Raw genomic sequence first — 13147 nt, forward strand, 5'->3', positions numbered from 1 at the left:
CCAACAACCACCCATGAAAGAAAGGCATCAAAATCGGAAATGATTCTGATTCACCATGTTCCTGCTCCTTGCAAAGTGCAAATGTAGGGGTCAATAATAGAGTGTAAGTTTTGTAGACAGCTATTATGTTCTTCTTATTACTTTGAATTCTGACATGACAAAATGAAAAATCAACTGCACAATAAACTCTGCACAAACTGATTTGATTTGATTTAGCCAATGAGACAAAATAAAAGTAGTCTTAGCCCCAGTTGCCCACATCAAAACAGAGTTTATTCTGTGGTCTCTCTCCCTGACATTGTAGTAAAGGCAGTCAGTAAAGTAGTAGGAGACCCTTTACTAGGTTTTTGTTAGTCTCAATTTCTCCAGAAATTAATGACACAAATATATTTTGTTCTGGCTTTGAGTGCTTAGAGTTGGAGGATTAAATTTTTTGTGGTTTCTTCCCCTGAGTGACATAGTGTGTACTTAGGGAGTTGTTTCTGTGTCCCCATCATGTGCAGCTGTTTCCTGAAATTCACATGGCGTGTCATTAGACCTACCAGGCATTCAGTCCCTGTTCCAGCCCAGAATTGCACAACTTTTAAAACACGATGGTGAAAACATGATTTCACAATCATTAGCTTTCCATGTTTTTGTTTTTCGATTTTAATCCAATATTCTACTTGTTGCCTCCTGATCCACCTACATAGTTTGGGTTTTATTATTGCCTTAGTGATGGTTAAGACAATTTCTGACTCAAAAAATGGAGTTATCTCCCCTGACCTGTCCAGTCTATCAGCTTGTTCTACCACTAATTACAGAGTTACAAGGGATGCACAGGAGGCTTAACCTGTTGTTGCTTTCTCCTAGCCTCCCAAGGGCTTCATGAATACCTCAGACAGCTTTCCCAGAAAGATTGCACTCTCTGGTCAAGACTGCCCAGCTCCAGGACCTTCACCTGTTTTCGACCCTTCAGTAAACCAGACTATCACATGAATGGTATCTTGATTCTTTCTTCCACAGCTCTTACTTCACATGGTTACAGAGAAATATTTTTGTAAGCAGCTGGACATTATTGCGTGGTTGCTATTCCTATGTTACCACATGTGTTGTACTAGTGTGTGATTCCAGAAATCCTAAAGATTTCCAGTTTTCAGCCTGTAAGCTCCTGTTGCAGCTCTATTGTAAAGCTTGCCTCACATAGAGTAAGATTCACCAAAAGCTTACTTGCCAGCTCATAAGACAGCTCCCTTGCAGGCTCTGTCATCTGCTACCCAATTGCTCTGCAGGGAGCTGTGCATGTTTCCTGTGATAGCTCCTGTACTATTTTCCTTGTGAGGCCTTGTAAGGTTTCCTGAATGCTATGTGCTCTGGCCTGTCAGGACTCATTTTTGGTGTCTGATGTAATAGCCTGTTGAACAGGAACACTCAGGCACAGCCATTTAACCCTCAAGACCAAACAGAATGTCATGTACCCGCTGGTCAATTTGTGATCTTTCTCAAACGATTGTAAAGAAACTATTTGTTAAAAAAATGATTCTCACACGTTATAGTCTCATTTGTCAGCTTTACCATTCCGTTAATGGCTATTGTTATTCTGATATTTCAGGATTAAGTAAACTACTGCAAAAATTTTGGAAGGTTTGCATTAAAAAATAGAGGTTGCTATGTAACTGTGATTAGTATATATTAGGCCACATGTTGCTGTGTACGAAATATAGCTAACATAGTGAATTATTCTTCTAACTTGGAATGATATTGCTAACCATCATTGATCTTGAGAAAATGGATTGTATGTAAAGTGCTTTGTCACGAAATCACATGCTAGTGAAAAATCCAGAGTAAAATATTCACAAAATTCCTTTTATTTCATAAACGACTGTAGATATCGGAACAATATTTTGGCAAATGATAGTACCGGATGATCAATTCGGATTGCCTCTCTCTTTGCTCTTGGCCTGTTGCCATCTGAAGTTAGGCTTGGTACTGAAACTAGATGTTAATAAATAAATTCTTTGCTCAATGAAATTTTGATTTCTAACAATGGGAACCCCAGGTAGGAATGTCAACAATGTATGAATAGTTAGTTTGCTACTTACCATAAAAAAGACATGTTAACTTGCAGATGGGCACAGACACTTACATGAAGCTTTTGGCCACAGTCTTCACCAGAAAAAGAGAAACACACACTTTTTTATACGCACAAGCAAGCACACCTCATGCACACATGATGGCTATCTCTGACAGCTTGGGTCAAAATGCAACTGTCACATAGAAAGCAAGCAGCAATCTGGTGGGGGCAGAGAAGGGGAAGGGAAAGTAATGTATGGGTGGGGGGAGAGAGACGAAAGCTGTCTGGCGGAGTGTGCAGGGACTAGAATGCCAGCAGGTGAAGTATCAGGAGGTTGTAGGAAAGCTTCAACCTGCAGTAACATACTGTCCCCACACCCTCCACCCAACAGTTTCCACCCCCTCTGTTCTATCATGTCCTCCCCATTCTTGTCTCCAGTCCTCTTTGTTTGCTGCCCTCCGCCAATGCACCTGCCCATTTTTCCCCATTCCTCTCCTTTATCACTCCTTTTTTTCCCTGCCTTCCTGCCCCTCACAACCTTCTTGCGCTTCACCTGTTGGCATTGTAGTCATTGCACACTCTGCCAGACAGCATTCGTCTCTCCCTCCACCCATACACTACCATCCCCTCCCCTTACCCGCCCCCTACAGGTTGCTGCTTGCATCCTACCTGATAGTTGAATTCCGACCCAAGCTGTCAGAGTTTGCGGTCATGTGTGAATAAGGTGAGCTTGCTTGTGTGTATGAATGGTGTGTGTTTCTTTTGTTGATGAAGGCTGTGATCAAAAGCTTTATGTAAGAGTCTTTTAACTGTGCCTGTCTGCAACTTTGTGTGTCTTCTTTACAGTTAGTAGCAGTCTATCTTTTCCTACATTGTAAATTTTGATTTCTCGTTGTTTAATTTAACTTTCTGACTTCGCAGTTCACTGTGAATCAAATTTCGTGCTATGTATCCCAAAAACATTTTGTATACTTTATCGTGATGTTTTCCAATGTAAGGAGGCTTTACGGTGTCCAGTCTAGTAGTTTTTTCTGATAAACTGCTGTTGAAAGGTTTGGAGAAACTGCAGATTTGAGATTGATGTGGCTTGTATATAAGGAGCCATTAGCAGCACGTCAAAATTGTTTCATCAGTGAGTTACACTGGTAATGGAGAAAATATTGTTTTGAGCCAAAAAGAAAATTTCAACATTTTGCTTACAGTGCTGTAAGGAACTCTATTCATGAGACTTTCTCGTATGTAGCAGACATTACTGTAGTGCCAATTAGAACACAATAGGTTGTCATTACACATGTTGTATCTTGAAATGATCATATGGCATTGATGGCCTGGAGTCCCCACCTGGGAAGGTTCGGCCACCAAGTTGCAACTTCTGTCAGTTGACACCACATAGTGCGACTTGCGTGTCAGTGATTATGAAATTGTGTCGGGGGCAACACAACGTTCAGACTCTGAGTAGAGAAAGTCCCCCCACCTGACCGGGTATCAAATCCAGGTCTGCTGTGTGGAAGTTAGACATGCTGACCACTCAGCTAAGGATGTGCACATTTATGTCATAATATGTGTCCATTATTTTCTCTGTTTAAGTGCCCATACGAAATTTATTCAGTAGTGTTTAATCAATGTACATCCATTGTTTTAGATAGTATTTCATTTCAGAATTGAAAAACAGACTCCATCTCATAACAATTTGTGACAACAGATAGGCAGTAATGGCCATTTATGCTATCAACATGTTTCATTATTGTCTAACAAACTGTCACTCATGCAGCTTTGTGGTTACTAGGTCACTGTTGTGGCAACCAGTGTTGAAGATACTTTTTGCATTTCCATCTCTTTGTACTGGATGGTGTACACAAATCATGAAGAAAAGTTCACTTTGAGACCCTATCACTTGTACTCAGCATCCATTCATTACTTCTTGCATTCACTGTCATGTTGTCAGACCAACTGGTTTATAATTGCACCTACTTCAGTTCATTGCCTCTCAATACTTCGGAAATTGGCATGCGTGAACACAGGTTTGTTATTGTCATAATACTGATAAGCGTCTCACACATTTGTTGATGGATTTCATCCTGTCAACATGTCCAGCAAGTGGTTATAATATGTGAATATGTGCAGTTGATTCACATAGTGTGTAACCATGTAAGTAATGAATACACATGCATGCATGCATGCATGCATGCACAAGCACACACAGCAGCCACAAAAACATTCAGGTCTGTGAAGCATCTGCAACATACACTCACTTATTTTAAGTTCACACTCGTCTTTCTATATGCGCAAGACCTTAGAATTTGAGAGATTGCCTGCAGTTCTTCTAAAGATTTTGTATTAAGGCAGCATATAGATTTCAATTTTAACTATGCATTAGCATCCTCATTTGGAATGGGTGTACTCAATGACGGTGTTTGCTCAGATTGTAAATCAGAATAGAATAGGCTCTGTTCATCCCAATGATTTTAAACTGCTGGCTTTTTTGTCTGTACTGCAGTATGAGTGATTTATTAGCATAGATCATCAAGGTTGATACAAATAACTTGACACATTTTTCAACTACACATTTTGAAATAATTATCACAGAAAATAATTTGAAACCATCTCAAACTTATTTGTCTTATATTTACCTCTTTATATGACAGTGATTTTTTTTTTTTTTTTTTTTTTTTTTTTTCATGACAGTGACAATGAGTTAATAAATTGGATATAACTTTCTCAGTCATTACCTTTGCATAGTCACAATGTAAACTTGGCGTGTTTATACTATATTGTAAAAAGCAAATTATTAAGACTTCCTTTCTATCTTCTTTTAGGAAAGTTTGGGAGCGTTTTATAGAAATATGTAACCAAAATAAGAGCCTCTTTGGTATAACATGGGCACATTTGCGGAGTCAGCTGGACACAGTTGAATTGAAGAAGACATATACATTAAATCCACTTGCACCGGAGTTTGTGCCACGGCAGTATCAGGCTGAGTCATATATAAGGCTTCCAACACTATTGGGGCCATTTAATTCGCCTCCCCAGCCTTTTGTTCGAATTCCTGCCCAGCCCCCCCCAATCACAGCTATTCCACCCCCACCATATGTACCGTACCATGTACATCCTGCAGCTGTGTACTATTATAATCAGCAGGCACAACCTCCAGCTCCTCCACCCGGTATTTCGGCTGCTCCAGGATTTTTCCCTTTGAGGCCACCTCCTTCAGTGTTTCCCGTGGCACAAAGCACTGGCACTCTTCCACCTCCTCTAAACCCTTGGGCATTAAGCATTCCATTGATGTCTCCATCTGCGCCAACATTGCTACCTAGGAAAAGACAAGTTCGACCTGGTCCTCAGTCAGCACCAGACGAATGTGGACCTGGTTGCGTAATTCCTGCTGCCAATTTCTTGCGTCCATCAAATCTGGGATTGGGAGATCCTGCAGCAGCAGCAAATTTGTCTGCACCAACTACCACCACAATTCCAGGAATAGATCTGTTAGGAGGACGATCCGTAGCAGATAAGCCTGAGCAAATACAGTTTCTGCAAAATGTTCACTTTCCTGAACGACAGTTGGCACAGGTAAAGTATAAAAGAAATACACTTACTTAAAAGTATTCTAGCATGCTTATGTGATTTAGGATAGTAGCTATATTGACACATAGTCACTACCATATTTTAAATATTTTGCTTTAATTGCCCACAGGGTGACTATACCAACCTCCTCCCTCCTGGTGTAAGTCTTACAGACATGCTTCAGTCACAGGAAAGGCAATTACAGTGGTATCATCAGTTGCTTGACTCCTTTGCACCTGAAGTAGCCAACAGGTAATCATAATATATATATTTATATCTTACAAATGTCTGCTTGTGTCTGTGTATGTACGGATGGATGTGTGTGTGTGTGTGTGTGTGTGTGTGTGTGTGTGTGTGTGCGCGCGCGCGCGAGTGTATACCTGTCCTTTTTTCCCCCCTAAGGTAAGTCTTTCCGCTCCCGGGATTGGAATGACTCCTCACCCTCTCCCTTAAAACCCACATCCTTTCGTCTTTCCTTCTCCTTCCCTCTTTCCTGATGAGGCAACAGTTTGTTGCGAAAGCTTGTATTTCGTGTGTATGTTTGTGTGTCTATCGACCTGCCAGCACTTTCGTTCGGTAAGTCACATCACCTGTGTTTATATATATATATATATATATATATATATATATATATATATATATATATATATATATATATATATCCTGATGAGGCAACAGTTTGTTGCGAAAGCTTGAATTTTGTGTGTATGTTTGTGTTTGTTAGTGTGTCTGTCGACCTGCCAGCGCTTTCGTTTGGTAAGTCACATCATCTTTGTTTATATATATATATATATCAATATAATAGAAGGAAACATTCCACGTGGGAAAAATTATATATAAAATCAAAGATGAGGTGACTTACCGAACGAAAGCGCTATCGACCTGCCAGCGCTTTCGTTCGGTAAGTCACCATATATATATATATATATGTATATATATATATATGAATATAATAGAGGGAAACATTCCACGTGGGAAAAATATATCTAAAAAGAAAGATGATGAAACTTACCAAACAAAAGCGCTGGCAGGTCGATAGACACACAAACATACACACAAAATTCTAGCTTTCGCAACCAATGGTTGCCTCGTCAGGAAAGAGGGAAGGAGAAGGAAAGACAAAAGGATATGGGTTTTAAGGGAGAGGGTAAGGAGTCATTCCAATCCCGGGAGCGGAAAGACTTACCTTAGGGGGAAAAAAGGACAGGTATACACTCGCACACACACACATATCCATCCACACATACACAGACACAAGCAGACATTTGTAAAGTATACACTCGCGCGCGCGCACACACACACGCACACACATCCATCCACACATATACAGACACAAGCAGACATATTTAAAGACAAAAGACCCAAACTCTTTGTCTTTAAATATGTCTGCTTGTGTCTGTATGTGTGTGTGTGTGTGTGTGTGTGTGTGTGTGTGTGTGCCATGCAATGTCCATTGTTAACAGAGAAAGTAATTTTTGTTTTCATTGTAAACAAAATCTCCCCTACATTATTTAAATAAGGTAGAATAGTGTATTGCACTAACTTTAGGTTGTTGTAGCATATGGGCAAATAAGAGTATTTGTGACACTAAGATAGGTGGCACCTGATGACTCTCTGGAGAGGCACCATGTATACTACATTTCAGAAAACTGTTTCCTTAACTCTATCCCTTTTTGGTGGTGGGGGAAGGGGTGGCATTTACATATTAGTGTTAACTTACAAGGTGCAGGAGGAAAGCTTTTATTAGGGGCAAATGAATGGATGTATAGATGGCAGGAATGTATCAGAAGTCTGTATTATAAAGAAGAATTTTACTGTATTGTGACAGAAATAAAGGGGAGAGTGGGTGTTTGAAATTAAATGAATCACTAGCGTAGTTGGAACATGATAGTCTGTTGAAACAATTCAACAGGAAGTATGTGGTATAGAAACTACCAGCTGTTTCACGTACAATGCTTGGGGAAGCCTGCAACTCACATAGCAGATTTATCAGCCATTGCCTCTTCCGTCTACCACAGGATGGCTGCAGATGCCTCCCATGAGAGTTTCACATACGACCCTGTGCTGAGTTTGGGGCTCCCGCTACCTGTGTGTCGCTGTGCTCGATCCTCGACAGTAACACTGTGCACTTGACTCCTGTACTCTGCAATTGAATGCACAGGTGTTTTCTTTTGAGTTTTTTGTCAAGTTTCCATTCGTTATTTAACACGCGAAGGATCAATGAGTTTTTTTTGTGTAGATTTATACAAAACAGAATATTTTATGGAATGTTGGCTTGCATTCGTACAAAAATTTCCTGTTCTCTGCGTTCCCAGTGAGTCAGTGGTACATACATCAGTGAAGAAATTTCAAGAGACTGGACTGTGTTAGACAAAAAAGAGGTCTGCAGATCCCAGTGTATCAACTGAAAATGAATTTGACGAGGCAGAAGAGCCTTGGAAAGAAGTCTGAGAAAATCAGTGCTCTGTTTAGCACTTATGACTGGTGTATTGGTAGCACCTGCTCTTGGAGCTGTGCACAAAACTTCGACTGAAACCACACAAAATAACAGTAGTGCCTTGACTAATTGAGATTCTTTTGCGTTATTGCAACTGGCTGTTACAATTTGTACACAATTAAAAGGTTGATCCTGAAATGCTCTTTTTATGAAGAATGGCTGCATTTGTCATGATATGTAAATTCATGGACTCATTGGTTATATCAACAGCTTCTGCATGATGTGAAAGCAGGATTGTCATGTGCAGTTAGTACAAGACATATTATTGGACAAATCTTTTGCCATGATCAGGAGTGTCTCTGGTGTGCGAATGATATAATGTATCCTTTTGTAGAGAACTAACACCCAACGAAAAGACCTAGGATTATTTCATGCAGGGCAGTGCAAGACCACCCACTGACATTCCTCCAGTGACAGTAGTAAGAAGTGTTTTTAATGACAGGATATTTGACTGGCCTCCTTGTTCTCCAGGTCTAAATCCCTGTGATTTTTAGCTTTGGAGAATGTTAAAAGATAAGGTATATGCAAACAGTCCCCATACACCCAAAGACTTTGACAGCCGAAATTCATCATATGTGGTAATGTGTTGAGATGATGTCAGTCTACTTTTGCCATAGAGAGACATCATTTTGAGCACCTGCAGCAAATAAAGATAAGCTTGATTTAGTCAGACTACATCATTATTTATGCTCAAGTCGGGGGAAGAGCATACAGCTGTCCTGGGCCAGATGCAGGGGAACAGCCAGTAAATGTGCCATGTGAGCTGCAGGCTTCCCAAGGCGTTGTACATTAAGCATCTTGTAGACTGTTTCATCAGATATCCAGAACACATTAAACAGGAGACACACCGTCTGATTCCCAGATAAGCGTAGTCACTTCTCTATAGAAAAGGCATTAGTGTAGATACATGTGAGAACTGTCACTTGATCATTTTGCCATCTCATGCCTGTCAATTCATGATAATAATAAATAATAATAATACAGATAAATGGAAAATTGCCGTCCCATGCCTATAAATTTGTGGTGGTAATAATAATAATAATAATAATAATAATAATAATAATAACAATAATAATAGGCAGAGATCAGAACCAACCAACACACAGAAGAAACCCACAAAACCAGCATGGCAACACAGGCTACAGATCAGAATAGAAAAACTGAGAAAAGACATCGGACAGCTAACACAATTTATAAGAAATGAAATATCAGACAAAAACCGAAAAAGGTTAGATAAAATCTCACAACAAGACGCGATAGAGCAATTAGATGAAAAGAAGCAGGAATTAGAAGCATTGGCCAAACGACTTGGAAGATACAAAAAAGTGAAAAATAGAAGGAAACAAGACCAAACATTCAACACAAACCAAAAGAAATTTTACCAGGCAATAGATAACACACACATTAAAATAGACAATCCACCAAACATAACAGACATGGAACACTTCTGGAGCAACATATGGTCAAACCCGGTGCAACATTACAGACATGCACAGTGGATACAAGCAGAAACAGACACATACAAGATGATACCACAAATGCCTGAAGTGATAATTTTGCAACATGAAGTCACCCGAGCAATTAATTCTACGCACAATTGGAAAGCCCCGGGAAAAGCTAAAATAGAAAATTTCTGGCTAAAGTAGTTCATCTCAACACATTCACATCTAACTAAATTTTTTAACAGTTAACAAAATTATAAATGAAGAACAAAAAGGCTGCTCCAAAGGAGCACGAGGATGTAAAGAGCAACTGATAATAGATGCAGAGGTGACATATTAAGCTAAAACTAAACAAAGGTCGCTACACTGCGCATACATTGATTACCAAAAAGCTTTTGATAGTGTACCCCACTCATAGTTACTACAAATATTGAAAATATACAAAGTAGATCCTAAATTGATACAGTTCCTAAACATAGTAATGAAAAATTGGAAAACCACTCTTAATATCCAAACAAATTCAAATAATGTCACATCACAGCCAATACAGATTAAGCATGGAATATACCAAGGAGACTCATTAAGTCCTTTCTGGTTCTGCCTTGCTCTGAACCCACTATCCAACAAGCTAAATAATACAAATTATGGATACAATAATACTGGAACATACCAACACAAAATCACACATTTGCTATACATGGATGATCTAAAACTACTGGCAGCAACAAATCAACCAATTACTAAAGATAACAGAAGTATTCAGCAATGATATAAATGTGGATTATGGAACAGACAAATGTAAAAAAAATAGCATAGTCAAGGGAAAACACACTAAACAAGAAGATTACATATTGGATAACCACAGCGACTGCATAGAAGTGATGGAAAAACAGATGCCTATAAATATCTAGGATGCAGACAAAAAATAGGAATAGATAATACAAATATTAAAGAAGAACTAAAAAAAAAAATAGACGAAGACTAACAAAAATACTGAAAACAGAATTGACAGCAAGAAACAAGACAAAAGCTATAAATACTTATGCTATACCAATATTGTAGTGAAATGGAGTAACACAGACCTAGAATCACTCAATACACTTACATGATCACAATGCCACAAATATACACTCCTGGAAATGGAAAAAATAACACATTGACACCGGTGTGTCAGACCCACCATACTTGCTCCGGACACTGCGAGAGGGCTGTACAAGCAATGATCACACGCACGGCACAGCGTGGCCGTCGAATGGCGCTAGCTGCGCAGCATTTGTGCACCGCCGCCGTCAGTGTCAGCCAGTTTGCCGTGGCATACGGAGCTCCATCGCAGTCTTTAACACTGGTAGCATGCCGCGACAGCGTGGACGTGAACCGTATGTGCAGTTGACGGACTTTGAGCGAGGGCGTATAGTGAGCATGCGGGAGGCCGGGTGGACGTACCGCCGAATTGCTCAACACGTGGGGCGTGAGGACTCCACAGTACATCGATGTTGTCGCCAGTGGTCGGCGGAAGGTGCACGTGCCCGTCAACCTGGGACCGGACCGCAGCGACGCACGGATGCACGCCAAGACCGTAGGATCCTACGCAGTGCCGTAGGGGACCGCACCGCCACTTCCCAGCAAATTAGGGACACTGTTGCTCCTGGGGTATCGGCGAGGACCATTCGCAACCATCTCCATGAAGCTGGGCTACAGTCCCGCACACCGTTAGGCCGTCGTTCGCTCACGCCCCAACATCGTGCAGCCCGCCTCCAGTGGTGCCGTGACAGGCGTGAATGGAGGGACGAATGGAGACGTGTCGTCTTCAGCGATGAGAGTCGCTTCTGCCTTGGTGCCAATGATGCTCGTATGCGTGTTTGGCGCCGTGCAGGTGAGCGCCACAATCAGGACTGCATACGACCGAGGCACACAGGGCCAACACCCGGCATCATGGTGTGGGGAGCGATCTCCTACACTGGCCGTACACCACTGGTGATCATCGAGGGGACACTGAATAGTGCACGGTACATCCAAACCGTCATCGAACCCATCGTTCTACCATTCCTAGACCGGCAAGGGAACTTGCTGTTCCAACAGGACAATGCACGTCCGCATGTATCCCGTGCCACCCAACGTGCTCTAGAAGGTGTAAGTCAACTACCCTGGCCAGCAAGATCTCCGGATCTGTCCCCCATTTAGCATGTTTGGGACTGGATGAAGCGTCGTCTCACGCGGTCTGCACGTCCAGCACGAACGCTGGTCCAACTGAGGCGCCAGGTGGAAATGGCATGGCAAGCCGTTCCACTGGATTACATCCAGCATCTCTACGATCGTCTCCATGGGAGAATAGCAGCCTGCATTGCTGTGAAAGGTGGATATACACTGTACTAGTGCCGACATTGTGCATGCTCTGTTGCCTGTGTCTATGTGCCTGTGGTTCTGTCAGTGTGATCATGTGATGTATCTGAACCCAGGAATGTGTCAATAAAGTTTCCCCTTCCTGGGACAATGAATTCACGGTGTTCTTATTTCAATTTCCAGGAGTGTAGAATACATCACATACATTCAGCAACAGAAAGATTCACATTAAGCAGAAAGGAAGAAGGAAGGGGATTTATCGACATAAAAAACCTACATTATGGACAGGTAGACAATTTAAGAAAATTCTTTATAGAATGAGCAGAAACTAGCAAAATACACGAAGCAATCACTCATATAAATACATCGGCTACACCATTGTAATTTCATAACCACTTCTACAACCCTTTAGATCACATAACATCAACAGATACGAAGAAAGTAAATTGGAAAAAGAAAACACTACATGGCAAGCACCCGTATCATCTAACACAGCCACACATCGCTCAAGACGCATCCAACACATGGCTAAGAAAAGGCAATATATACAGTGAGATGGAAGGCTTCATGATTGCAATACAGGATCAAACAATAAACACCAGATATTACAGCAAGCATGTTATTAAAGATCCCAATACCGCAACAGATAAATGCAGACTTTGCAAACAACAAATAGAAACAGTAGATCATATCACAAGTGGATGTACAATACTAGCAAATACAGAATACACCAGAAGACATGACAATGTAGCAAAAATAATACGTCAACAACTTGCCATACAACATAAACTAATAAAACATGTTCCCACATACAAGTATGCACCACAAAGTGTACTGGAGAATGATGAATACAAATTATACTGGAACAGAACCATTATAACAGATAAAAAACACCATATAACAAACCTGAAATCATACTCACCAATAAAAAGAAGAAATTAACACAACTAATCGAAATATCCATACCCAATACAACAAATATACAGAAGATAACAGGAGAAAAAAATTGAAAAATGCATCCAGCTGGCTGAGGAAGTCAAGGACCTGTGGCATCAGGACAAAGTTGACATTATACCAATTATATTATCAACTGCAGGAGTCATACCACACAATACCCACCAGTACATCAATGCAATACAACTACATCCAAACGTATATATACAACTACAGAAATCTGTAATTATTGATACATGTTCAATTACCCGAAAGTTCCTAAATGCAATGTAACATATACCATACAGTTAAAAGGAAGTC

The 13147-nt window shown here is 40.7% G+C and overlaps 1 protein-coding gene across 1 annotated transcript in view; it reads left to right on the plus strand.

Moving 5' to 3' along the window:
- The window catches only part of LOC124789405 (probable helicase with zinc finger domain), a 150668-nt gene that overhangs the window by 120128 nt on the left and 17393 nt on the right, over window positions 1-13147 (plus strand). The window contains exons 16-17 of the mRNA XM_047256748.1: window positions 4870-5620; window positions 5745-5866. Coding sequence (XP_047112704.1) covers window positions 4870-5620; window positions 5745-5866 — 873 coding nt within the window. The remainder of the gene's footprint in view (window positions 1-4869; window positions 5621-5744; window positions 5867-13147) is intronic.

Source organism: Schistocerca piceifrons, chromosome 3 (genome assembly GCF_021461385.2).
Source record: "Schistocerca piceifrons isolate TAMUIC-IGC-003096 chromosome 3, iqSchPice1.1, whole genome shotgun sequence".
Classification (NCBI taxonomy): Eukaryota; Metazoa; Arthropoda; class Insecta; order Orthoptera; family Acrididae; genus Schistocerca; species Schistocerca piceifrons.